This window comes from Macrosteles quadrilineatus, unplaced genomic scaffold (assembly GCF_028750875.1).
Source record: "Macrosteles quadrilineatus isolate MER2022 unplaced genomic scaffold, UCM_ALF_1.0 Scaffold_4__1_contigs__length_99947679, whole genome shotgun sequence".
Lineage (NCBI taxonomy): Eukaryota > Metazoa > Arthropoda > Insecta > Hemiptera > Cicadellidae > Macrosteles > Macrosteles quadrilineatus.
Genome location: NW_026542597.1, coordinates 5,925,757 through 5,938,238, shown reverse-complemented (window position 1 = coordinate 5,938,238; position 12,482 = coordinate 5,925,757). Strand labels below are relative to the sequence as shown.

Sequence of the window (12,482 nt, the reverse complement as noted above, 5' to 3'; positions counted from 1 at the left end):
TACTAAGCTGGTGTCACTCGCTTTCCATGTTATCTTATGGGACTTTCAGGGCTGGACAGCACCACTTGCAACGTTGCCAATTCTACAAGGCCGCGGCCTGTAGTTAAAGGCGGCCGTGGTTACAACCACGGCTACCTTTAAGTCCAACAGAATGGGTAGAATTTAATCTATGCTAAAATTCAGATGTCTTTGTTAGAGATTCTTATTATTATATGTTATAATCTATATCTCAATGGTCCAGGGTGGCAACACTGTTCGACTTCGGTGCGATAATGAAATGGAATGGAATGGAATTGGAATGGAATGAATGAACAAAGAAAAGAAAATGGAGTAGCCACTAGCCAGTGTTTGTGAGTTAGACGCTGATTTTATCTAAAGCAATTTATTTCAGATCTTGTTATCGACAAATCTTTCGTCCCAATCATTTGGGTCCATTTATACATATTTTGAGGTAAGAATACATTGCATGGGTTGATGAATTGTTGGTATCTTCATTATGTTTGTTATGTATAATCTTTACACCTCTAGCCTAACTTAGGCATAATGTCGATAATCTTTAAATGCATATTTCAAATCTAGCTAGCCTCGAGAAACAATCGATATTAGCATAGCCCAGTTAAGAAATTGTACCCCGAGACACATTCAGGATAACTTAATTAGTCTTTGATTCAAGCGTCTTGTTTTGCTTCTAGGATTTTTTAATTGAGTGTTGAGTGCAGTCCATGTTTTTCTTTGATGACCAGTAGGCCTAATGACCTTGGTAACTTACTCTTAGGCCTACCCCTAACAGGAGCTTAATATCTACTCGAGAAACGGAATTGCTTTACAGAGTACAGTATTAGGCTCATCCACTCTGTGCGTTAGATAGACTTAGGTACTTATGAACATCACTATTGCCCTAACACCCTCCAATTACATGTAATTTTACTTATACTTAAGATAAGTTTAGCATATTCTCTTGACCAATCTTATAGGCCTAACCCAAGGCTATGCATTTATTTTCAATACAGTAAGTTACATCATTTAATCATCTCTTCTTGGATGTGTTGCCATTATTTGATTTGTTGGTATTGCGACGAACGTGACCATGGGAACCTATATAGGCCTAGATTTATTATAGCTAGTTTTATAGTTTAGATTTATAGTTTACTAGTGGCTTGTAGGGGCAATAGCCCCTATATATATATTCTAGTAAATATTTTGTACAAATTATTAGTCTCATGGGTTACCCTACCTTGAATTATCGTTCAACATTTTTGTATATTATAATATGTATAAAAGTTATTACATACCTGCATAATGCAATTTTTTGATGCCTGTTCTGTTTAAAATATAGATTCCAAAGGACTGTTCATGTAGTGTGTTTATAATACAAACTTTCTAATCATGATATACATCTAAGGAAGATTTTCAATAATAATCTTCATGACTATTTATTAAATATTTATCAATTCCTTTGAATATAGACAAATTCACCTAAATAAAACACATAGAGATAATGTCATCCTCCAAATTGTATAATGCTAATTATAACAAAATCTCTCTGAAAACAACAGAGTATAGTATCCATTTTAATCGAATCCTTGGTCTTTATTTTGTTCTAGTACTATTTTAACATCATCTGGCAACTTTAGCCCTCCGAGTGTCACGCGTCATAAAAACGACGCACAACACACTTTGTGTAGGGTCATGCGTCGCTTTTAAGACGCACAAACATCGTTTACGGCGAAGGCTCTATGACTGACTGAATCGGATTGAACTGGATCGAGTTAGGTATCGTTCTTTCCGTAATATTCTAAGCTTTCTCCAGAGGTCTGTCTCTAAGCGCTATTCATTTTAGTTCCGAAAATATTGTAGCAGACAGCTGACGTGCGTGTATTTGTAAACAGCTAGGTTCCCCCGGACCGATGACTGATGTGTTTTATTACGTTTATCATTGTTTTAGTGTTAAAAATCAAAAGTAGTGATATACGTGGTGCATTATAAGAAGATTTAAGTGGTTTTGAAGTGCTGGTTGATGATCCTGAAGAAGTAGGTAGTGATATTGATGTAAATTATCAGCCAGATTCCTAGCTATGGTTAGGCTAAGCATTCTTAGCTAAACGCTATGTACTGAAATCCGTTTTTCGCTCATAACTTATTTATTTGATAACTTACCTCGCTATATGATTATATATTTGTAATCCTCATTAAATTTAGAACAAAGTGGCTATTTTCAAATATTTATAGGCCTATAATTTATACAATTTCATTGAGCACGAACTTATTTTTTTTTTGAAAATTTTCGAAATTATATTTTTTTTTACCTAAAAATTTTTTTTTTGAAAAAATGTTCCTTATGTTTTATATATAATATTGAAGCCCATGATTTTCCAAACAAAATGGTATATAGAACATTAGAATTAACATTGTTTTAAGCTTCTCAGATCCGTTTTAATAAAACCTTGCAAAGGGGCCAAAAATAGGTGGACATTAAGGCCTAAACTATGGACACTCGGAGGGTTAACCGGCTAAAAGCTACATAAAGTTGACCATGGGTAAACACGGGGTTTTTTCAAATAAATGCCAACTTTTTGAAGGTTTGGCCTTGCGCTTTATTTATAGTAATATCGAAAGCTAATCGTAATAGGAATTGAATTCCTAAACTTAAACGGCATATTAGGATCTTTAGATGTTAGTTTTATTTTTGGCATGAAAAATATGTTCCCTTTGCCTACTCCAGTAATTACTTCTAACTTTACACTTTTTTCAGGCATACCTAACACAACTAATCTTATTCCATTAACTAATCCAGACCCTGGAAAAAGTCTATATTTCAGCTTTATAATAGTATACATCTTACAGTACATATATATGCTTTAAATTAAATAAACCACATGTTTTTAAGTAACCAAAGCAGACATGACCTGGATTCCCATGTTATTTAAATGTAAATTATTTTATTACGTAACGACCTTTTGGTGCATAATTAAGAAAAATGAATAATTTTCCCCAAAACTTCATGCCCAGACCTTTAAAATGAGACCTCTCCCAGCTTTCTATGTCCTCCCGTTCGCTCACAATTTCATTGTAAAATTTTGGGCTTACGGAATTAGATATATAGATCACTAGAAACTAGATTTTTAGCTGAAAATAACGGTGCAAAAATTTTTCCGCGCTCTCAAATATTACGGCTGTTTTAAGCTGTATTTACCTAAGTACTTTGTTTTTTGACCTAACCTATTTGTATGCCTGTTCTCTTTTACTTGATATATTACGTTAACCCTTAGAGTGCCAGGCGAGAAATAAAAGTAACGCTCAAAAAATGCCGATGATTATTCCCGAAGGTCGCGCTTAAAATGCCGAGCGCGATCTGGCGATTTTTAGGTTAAAATTTCGTAAAAATCGAATTTTCGATATTTCGACCAACGAAAATCGATGTATCGCATCTAGTAACTTTCGACTCAATGTTAATATATGGTTTAAAAGAATCCGAGTATCCATTCGGTTGTTATGACAACTGTTCGATCATTACGAAACGTCCGGTCAGCCGGACGTTGGCACTTTTGGCTCGTTCTAAAAACGTCCGGTCGGCCGGACGTCGGCACTTTTGGCTCGTTTTAAAAACGTCCGGTTCCCTGGACGTTGGCACTCAAAGGGTTAATTATAAGTTAAGTAATTAAAGTATAAGACTCACTCTTTACCTGGAAATAACAGCAAAAATGTCTCTGAGGCCATGAATATCTAATTAGGTAACTTAAGATAATTTGTCGTTTTGATTTCCTTTATCTAGTCCTACCTTTTAATTCTAGTCTGCTACTCCTTGCCACATTACGTAATTACGGAACGGACTAACTCACTAACTGTTACTCGTAGAACTATTACTGAACCTGAAATGAAAATGAAAATAAGTTAACTTACAAAATTGAAGAGAAGAGAATAAAAATAAGTCAATCAAGACATTCAAAGTAGCCTACATGTGCTACAAACATCTAAGAAACAACACGGCACTGAATAACTTATTTCAGAATGATTTTATTTAGGTATGTGTGGAAGGCAAGTCGGGCTTATGCGGATTCGTGACTGTTTTAAGTGTTTTGAAGTTAGGTTAGATTAGGAAGGTAAAGTGTAGGTTATAGTGAACCGAGTTGATAATTTATATTACACCCAGGCAGTTGTTGTGCCATTAAAATAGTGTGTTAAACACAAAGAAATAATGATTTCACCTCCAAAGGACTTAATGTAGTCACAAATCTGCATAAAGTTCGACTTGCCTTCCACACATGCCTTTTCTGTCATCATACTTATATTTTATGTTACAGCAAGTTTGTTTTGGTTAGGTTAGTTTAGAATAGTTTAATTTGAAAAATAATACGAATAACTTCTTGACCAGCAAAACAAAAATAATATATATTCATAGACTAATCAACGTGTTATTTAAGTCAATGAATAACACAATCACTCATCCCCTGGTTATATAACCAAATGTAAATACAGTTCATTACTAATTTTTTTAAATAATACTGTGGTATTCTCTGGTAATATTTAACAAAGTGTTATGATACTAGCGCTAAAGTGTCACCAACATGAACTAAGTTAGACATTGAAAAAACTTCAGATTTTAGAATGGAATGAGAAGTCTACCTTCGTTGGTTAGTGTATGTTTAATAAAAGTTGTTAGGCTTTAGAAGTATTCCTACATAAAAATCCTTATTCTATAAGGATTTTAATGGGGATAAAAGCTACATGGTTAAAGTAACAATGTTGGCCTATTTTGTGGAGTGGATTGGACTAGAACTGGATTTTGTCAAATCCATCATGCCGCCGCCACTAACCATTTCACTCAAGTAGCTGCGTACAGCTTAGCTATCTTGTTTCCCGAACGTTCATTATGCTGAAATTAATAAGTTTGCGTCAATTAACCTATTGATTGTTAGTGTGACTCTAATATTTACTTAAAATCACTTACAATTTACATAAATTTGATAATAATATATCAAGTTTCTGGTGAGGAAATATCGTAAATTAAAATAGACTAGCCAGGAGACTTACAAAGGTAAATAAAACTTAAAACAGCCGTAACTCCGTTAATATTTGTGAGCTCGGAAAAATTTTTGCACCGTTATTTTCAGCTGAAAATCTAGTTTCTGGTGATATATAAATCTATATAGGTTCCCATGGTCATGTTCGTCGCAATAATTAGGCCTACCTACCGATTTGTTAAGTAATAAGGTCTTAAAAATCTGGCTTGTTAATTATTAAAAGTTAAGGGTCAGCATTCACTCACACACCTCTAATAGACCTTGAAAGAATTGTAAAATTAGCGACTTTTTGATTACCGTAAGTTACCACACAGTAGGCCTACCTAAGTAAGTTAGGCTTGGCTTAACTTATTCTTTTACCAATCTGGATCAGCCTCACAGCCCACTGCTTAGAAATATCCCCATTTAAAGTGAAAGATCTGATGGCTTATTGCTTTACCTAATAATTCTGAAATGGGAACTAACAAATGTAAGTTAGGCATTCTAACCCTTTGCGGACAGGTGACGGATATGTCCGCCTAAGTCTTTGGTGATAAAGAACGGGTGACGGATATATCCGCATATGGTTTTTGATGTTCCGGACGGGAAGAGGTTATATCTGCCTTCTCTTCAGACAGACTGGCAGGTGCGTAACTACCGGTAGATGTTTCGCAGTACCAAGGCGCCTCTTTCCTGCTCTTTCCATGACTGCGCTCTACCCCACACCCCCCCCTCTCACCCGCGCCTCACCCCCTCCCGCACTCCCCCCTCTCACCCGCGCCTCACCCCCACCCGCGCACCTACCACCACTCCTACGCTCCCTCCCTCGACGTTTCGCGCTAACATTACGTTGTCTTTATTTATTGTTTACATATTGTTCTTTAATTATTGCCTAACGTTGTCATGGTCATATCTTCAAAGACGGGTGACGGATATTCGCTGCATTTCTACTCATCCGCGGGCGGGTAGTGGATATATCCGCATAGCCTAATTAAAAACGAGTAAACAATTATTTTGACAGTAGGCCTATAATGTGTTCCACTGTGTTTATTTTATGTATACATGTATAACAAAACACAAAAATGAAAAATTAATTTTTATTTTTTTCTCTAATTTTTCCTTGTCCTATATCATGATTTCGCCCGTCCGGGAAGGGTTAAGCCACGTATGGCTAGAGATAAGTTAGGTGTAAGTTAGTGGTGCGATTTTGTAGTCTTGTTAGTGACTAAGGCCGACATGTTTTTTATAGACATCCCAGAAACAAAAGAACCCACCTACCGGCGCGAACTACGTGATCTTTTCGTTTCTGCGCAGGTTGTTTTGTTCTTGGGATGTCTGTAGACACAGCTGTTAATTAACACCCTTACAACCAATGGCAGCTAAGGGACCTACTATAGTGGAATCCGAACCACATTTTTGCCTTGTAACCAATTTGTCTAATCAAGATAGAACTGTGGGTTAGTCGTAGTACTCACTAGTGCAGATGTTAATCCACACCAGGGAGTATCACATCCACAGTGCATGCCTATAAATAATCCACGATTCTGTTAATTTATAATCACACATAAAATAAAACCTTACAGTTACTTTGCCTTCAATGTTCCAAGTTAAATTCAAATTTATTAACAATTACATTAGCTTTTCATGGATTGGCTTGAGGCTGGTGAATGACCCTTTCCGGTAATTAAGTTATTTTGATCACAGACGTCACATTCAAAAGTGTTAATAGGCCTTTTTTTAACACTATTAACTTAAACACGTCCTGAATTAAAAAATTACGGTAGTTTTCCCTGGAAGAGACCCCAACTTAAACACGGAAAATCAGAAAAAATATGTACAATGGGTTCATATCCAAGTTAAATACACATTTAACTTAAGGTAGGTAGGCTACCGGTTTTTAAATTGTGCAGAATTTTATGCTAAATTTGAATATGTTTAACTATTTTTTTCCACACGATAAATAAATAGGCTATTAAACACGCTATCATCGAAAAAGTAGGTGTATGGTAACGGCAAGGAAACCAAAAAATGACGTTACTAACAAAGCCTATCATTGAAATTAAAATATCATTTTATGACCAAAATATAACCAGCAGCCCAGCACCATATTTTAAGATTGTTCATTTACATTAGAGCGTTATTAAGTAATTTGTTTTCCTTTAAAATACTATCCATACTCATTCTGTTTTAATACCTTCAAACGAATTTAAATTACAAATTGAGAGCTAAATCTTATTCAGGCAAAAATAAAATGAAACTACTTATTTAAAACTAAACTAAGCCTAAACTAACTAACCAAACTTGCTGTAGGCCTAACATTATGAAATTCCCTTTGATAAGTTAACAGAAAAGGCATATGGGAAACATCAAACAGATTTTTTGAATGTTACATCAAGTTTGGTTTCTTGGTTAGCTTAGTTTTTAACAGTTTCATTTCTTAATCAATTTAGGTATATATTTTTGCAAGTTGTGTACCTCACTAATTCGAACCTCGATAATTCGAAAACCTCTATAGTTAGAAATATGTTTGTTTGTTCCACTTATAAAACCGCTAAAAATTACAAATATATTAGGCCTATATGTACCAATAATTCAAAGTGATTTTTATGCTTTATGCAGCCTCTACAATTCGAATTTGCACAGAAGACTCTCTCTTATCCGAACTCCTCGGAACCGAGGCCAGTGCGGGTAATGAGTTTTCCAGTTTAACCGACGTCCCCAAAAACTCGTTAAAATGCATACTGTATACAGTATTTGTCTTAATTTTAGGAGCGCATTTCAACACGTGATCACATGGTCTCAAATCTTTCCCACGAGAACAAGTTTCAGTACCGCCAACACCGTGCCAAAGAAACCGTTTCAGTACCGTCGTCGATCTAGTCTGGTTAAACCGATGTGCTGATAAAAATTGTCTTGTTAAAGAGATCTAATTTCTACCGAGTGTAGTCCGGTTAAAAGGTATCCGGATATGATGGAGTCTACAATACTCGAGCCTCTACAATTTGAATTTTCTTGCCGTAATTCAAACTGGGACCTCCTTAATTTGAATTTTATTTATTCTAACCACTATAAATCAAACTCTCAAAATTTCAAACTTCCCATAGTTCGAAATAAATTGTCTATTCTCTGATATTCGAATTAGTGAGGTTCTAGGTTACTGTAATGTGGCAATTAAGTTAGTCTGTAAGATTATAAAAAGTTGCCAAGAAACATCTAGAATAATATGAGGTATTAAACTTTAGAAATGGATCAGGACCAGTATGAACCAAAGAGGGACGTAATTCATATTCAGAGCCTTCCTTTTGGTCTATAGTTAGACTGAGGTTATATTATGTTGGTTTTTACAATAAATCAACGTTTGGTACTCTACATTTTGTATATTTAAGTTACTGGTTTTATTGTTTAATGGTAGGCTATAAAATAATAAAAGTTGTCCTGTCTTGAGGAAGTTTGTAGATGATTGCATCCCAGACAAACTCTTATAGCCTAACTGAAGGCTGAAATTTCATCCTCGTGACAGAAAGCCATCATCGAAACAGTTTACCAAAACAGTTGTCAGGCGCTACTGCTTTGTTACTCGCTCTACTGGTGTGTAGTAGCACCAACACCCTAAAACCAAGTCTGTAATCTAGAGTTTATATATTTAATCGCTAGTTTATAAAACCAAATACTTTTTCTTGATTTCTAGGTGACAGTATTCCCTGAGACCAAGATGGCCGATTTCGAAGATAGAGGGAGAGATGACCGGAGACAGATTTGTCGAGACTTCCTCAGAAATGTATGTAACCGAGGCCGTGACTGTAAATATTTGCATCCAGATCAAAGGGAAAAAGATTATGGCATGCGATCCAAAATATTAACATTTTGTCATGATTATCAAAATGGCAAGTGTCTCAGATATCCATGCAAATTTTTACACTGTTCAGACGAAGAGGAAGAGCATTATAAGCAAACAGGAGAACTTCCTAATAGGATCCTTGACGAACCTTGGAACAAATGGGTCGCTGCTGAACTGTTATCAGTTAAAATGGGAGAAACAACACCTGTATGTAAAGACTATATAAATGGGGATTGTACCAGAAGAAATTGTAGGTTCCGTCATATATCATTGAGAGAACTTGAAGCGCTTAATAACAATCGCAACCACCAGAGATTGCCTCCTGCGCGTCAATCGTATATTGATGAAGAGCCTATGTACCGTAGGCGAGACGATAGAACAAGGCCTGTTCTCGACGATTACGAGCCAGTCTACAAGCGTAGGCGATTAGCAGAACCAACTTACAACAGCTACCCTAATAATGGGCAAATGCGATCGGATAGGGCGATGTACGTTTTGGAAGAAGAAAACGCAATTTTAAGACAGCGGGTTGCAGAACTGAAGAAGCGAGTGGACGATTTGCAAGCGACCAATGAGTTTTTACTGGAGCAAAATGCACAGATGAGATTGAATGATAAGGGCGCAGCGAGCTTGACCGCTGTCACAGTACCAGCAGTGACCATTACCAACACTGCACAGATGCAGCCTGCGCAGGCTCCAAACCACCAGGTGATGAACGCAGCGATTCGCACAGTGACTGCAAGCGTTGCCACAGTGCCTGTTTCCATTGCCGCAGTCGCTGGCACGCCGTGCTCCATCGCTACCGTGTCTATGGCGCCTGTACAGATCCCACCGGCCGTGGTGACGATGGCACAACAACCCAGCGGACAAAATCCATCCATGTCCATGAGCGAACCCCCCGGACCCCTTGTCTCCTACCCTATAATGACCAGACCAGTCCTGCAACCCAACATATCTCATTAGGACTCAGGTACGCCCATAGTAAACATTTGGAAAATATAAACATTATACCAGGCTTACTTATTATATCTTATATAAATAAAAATATAAGTAGCATTCATAACTAAAAAGAAGTATGGTAGCCTATTTAATTTGTTATGGGATTGGCATTTAGGCTACCTGTTTAAGAATTGGTTTAGTAAGTTGGAAAAAAACATTGGCTGAGACATTGAGTCTAAGGTCAGGGTTAATGATGAACTTAGTAGGCTGTGTTACCATAAAATTATAAATCAGGCATTCTATACATTGCAATGAATCATGCAAACCATCAAATTAAACTCATCATTTAGTTTGCCAAGTCATTCTATTAAATGCCTGTTGGCACCACAGGTAAAGTATAAAATATGCTGTTGTAGGACTTTTTCAAACTTGATTTTTTAGTTTCCTTGTTTCTCATTAACTAATCTAGCCTAGAATAAACAAACCAACCTGAACTATTTACAAAAATAAATGTTTCTAAAGAACTAAGGGAAGTTTTAATTCTTTTTTTTGCATAAGCCAATCTCATCTAAAGTAACCGAACAGACCTAAAACATTTTCTATACAAATATCTTTATTTTATTTTCAACTTTGTGTAAAAAGTTCAGGCAATGTTTAAAATGCTTGCATTATATTCTTTTCTGGTAACATACATACCTATAACTATAGCTGGATTCAAGTAAAATTCCTGGAAAGTTCACTTACCAAAAATTAAAATGTAAAATCACTCAAGTGCAATATCTTGAACTATACGTTTTACAGCGATGGGGCTTTACACTTTTGTTTGAGTTAAAAAGGCTACAATATACCTACTAAATTTTATTAAAAATCAGTCAAGCCTTTTTTTAATACAAATTTTTCAGTTATTTTATGGGTTTTTATGGTAAAATTTCAATTAATAATTGGAATTGTCCCAAAAAATGCCTGTGTGACTCAATTTAGTATTGGACTACAGTGTGTGGTCTTAAGCTCTGTACATGCACACGGAAATCATTTCGCAAACCCACTTTTTTGGGTTTAGGGGTCCCAAAACCAATAAACCCACCCAAAACTCAAACTCAAAAATGTTGACAAAAACAATACTTTCTCCATATAGGCTACTAGTACTATGTATAGAGGGGAAGTCAGAAACAAAACATGAATCAGTATAGCAAAATGTTTGATTTATATTTCACAACAAGATAAACATACACTTTATAAAATAAACTATTTTGGGGAAGGATATGCCTACCCACTAACTCAAGTAACGTATTGTCTTAGTTAACCTGAGACAACACCAGTCGTCCTTCTTTTGTCCGCAGTGAATGGCGAATGCGGTTACTGCTGCGTTGCTATTTGTTACGTGGCTCATTCAGTAAGCGTAGCTTGGTCACTTTTGAGCTTACTGTTATCCATTTGATTACTTTGGATACACATTAAACATTTGTAATAAGAGTGTTGTATTTGTTAACTCCTATGTTGGTTTCTATTAAACACAAACGTGTGAAAGGGTATGCAATTTACAGACACAAATCTTTAAGGGACTGCCCCATTTTATTTATAGAGCTCAAATTAAGTTTTATGATTTTAGCTTTGGCCTGACTCAAAGAGTAAACACTTGTTCGTTTATCCACCAATGATGAAATAAGTGACTCAAGAGCAACTTTTAGCCTACAAAACTTGTTTATCTTATCTCGAAGCAATAACTATTCTCTTTAATTATCAAGAATAGAAAATAGTGGTCAATATTTTAAATATGTTTGTTTTAAAATATAGAAAATTACAAAGATCAAAAGTCAATACCTCAATATACTTTCAAAACACACTTCCATAATTTAGTTTTGAAATAATCAAATAATGATAAATAATAATGAATAATGTTTCTATTGTCAATTTATTTTGTCATCAACTTCATATTGTTACCAACAAAAATTATACATCACATTTAACTGATCTAAAAGCTTCCTTTCAAAATATCAGGTTTTAAATTTGTTTTGGGGTTCCTGTTTTCTTTATGTGTTCTGAAAATTTGTGCCTAGTTATAGTAGGCTCCAAAAGATTAGATTATTCATACTCTCCTATTAGCTACTACATATTTATGTTCTTGTTACAGGCATGTGACGCAGAAAAAACTTACACATTCTTACTACCTGAGCCAGAAATGACCAAAGACATTTTGGCTAGATTTGTGAGAAAAAATTTAAGTGTTCTAAGGGTATGTGTGAAAGTGGATGTTTTGTGTGCTACTCAATTTTCAAACGTCATTTTAAAGTACATTATTCTGTACATAGTATGGGATTACCTTTGTAAAGTCTATATACTATATAGTATACAGACTTCTGGTGTTTTTTTTTGTCTTGGCACATTTTAAAGTTAGTTTGTATGAGACAAATATAATAATTTATAAGTGCAAAATAGTAATCTGATACAATTATGCTTTTACAAACTATTTTAAGGTCTGATCATATAGGCTACTATTAAAAAAATTCTTAAGTGTTTATTGATTTGTTATTTTAGAGCATTTTATCATAACTTACAAAAATATGTATTTATGTTAAATAAGACGTGCAGTAATAGCAGGGATAGTACTGTCACATAGATATTTTGTATTACATTTTGTAATGTTTAAACACATTTTTTTCACATTTGGTTTTGTTTTTGTTTTGCTTACCAATAAAATTATTTTG

General features: G+C 35.1%; 1 protein-coding gene across 1 annotated transcript; it reads left to right on the top strand.

Moving 5' to 3' along the window:
• Positions 1 to 284: 284 nt before the first annotated feature.
• LOC128991804 (zinc finger CCCH domain-containing protein 10-like) lies at positions 285 to 12,482 on the top strand. The gene is made up of 3 exons (XM_054414996.1): positions 285 to 451; positions 8,689 to 9,808; positions 11,909 to 12,482. Exon 2 carries the CDS (start codon positions 8,713 to 8,715, stop codon positions 9,799 to 9,801), a length of 1,089 nt encoding a protein of 362 aa, XP_054270971.1. The 5' UTR covers positions 285 to 451; positions 8,689 to 8,712; the 3' UTR covers positions 9,802 to 9,808; positions 11,909 to 12,482.

Bases quoted from the DNA above. Each gene is read 5' to 3' on its own strand.
- LOC128991804 (XM_054414996.1), top strand. From the start codon at position 8,713: ATGGCCGATTTCGAAGATAGAGGGAGAGATGACCGGAGACAGATTTGT.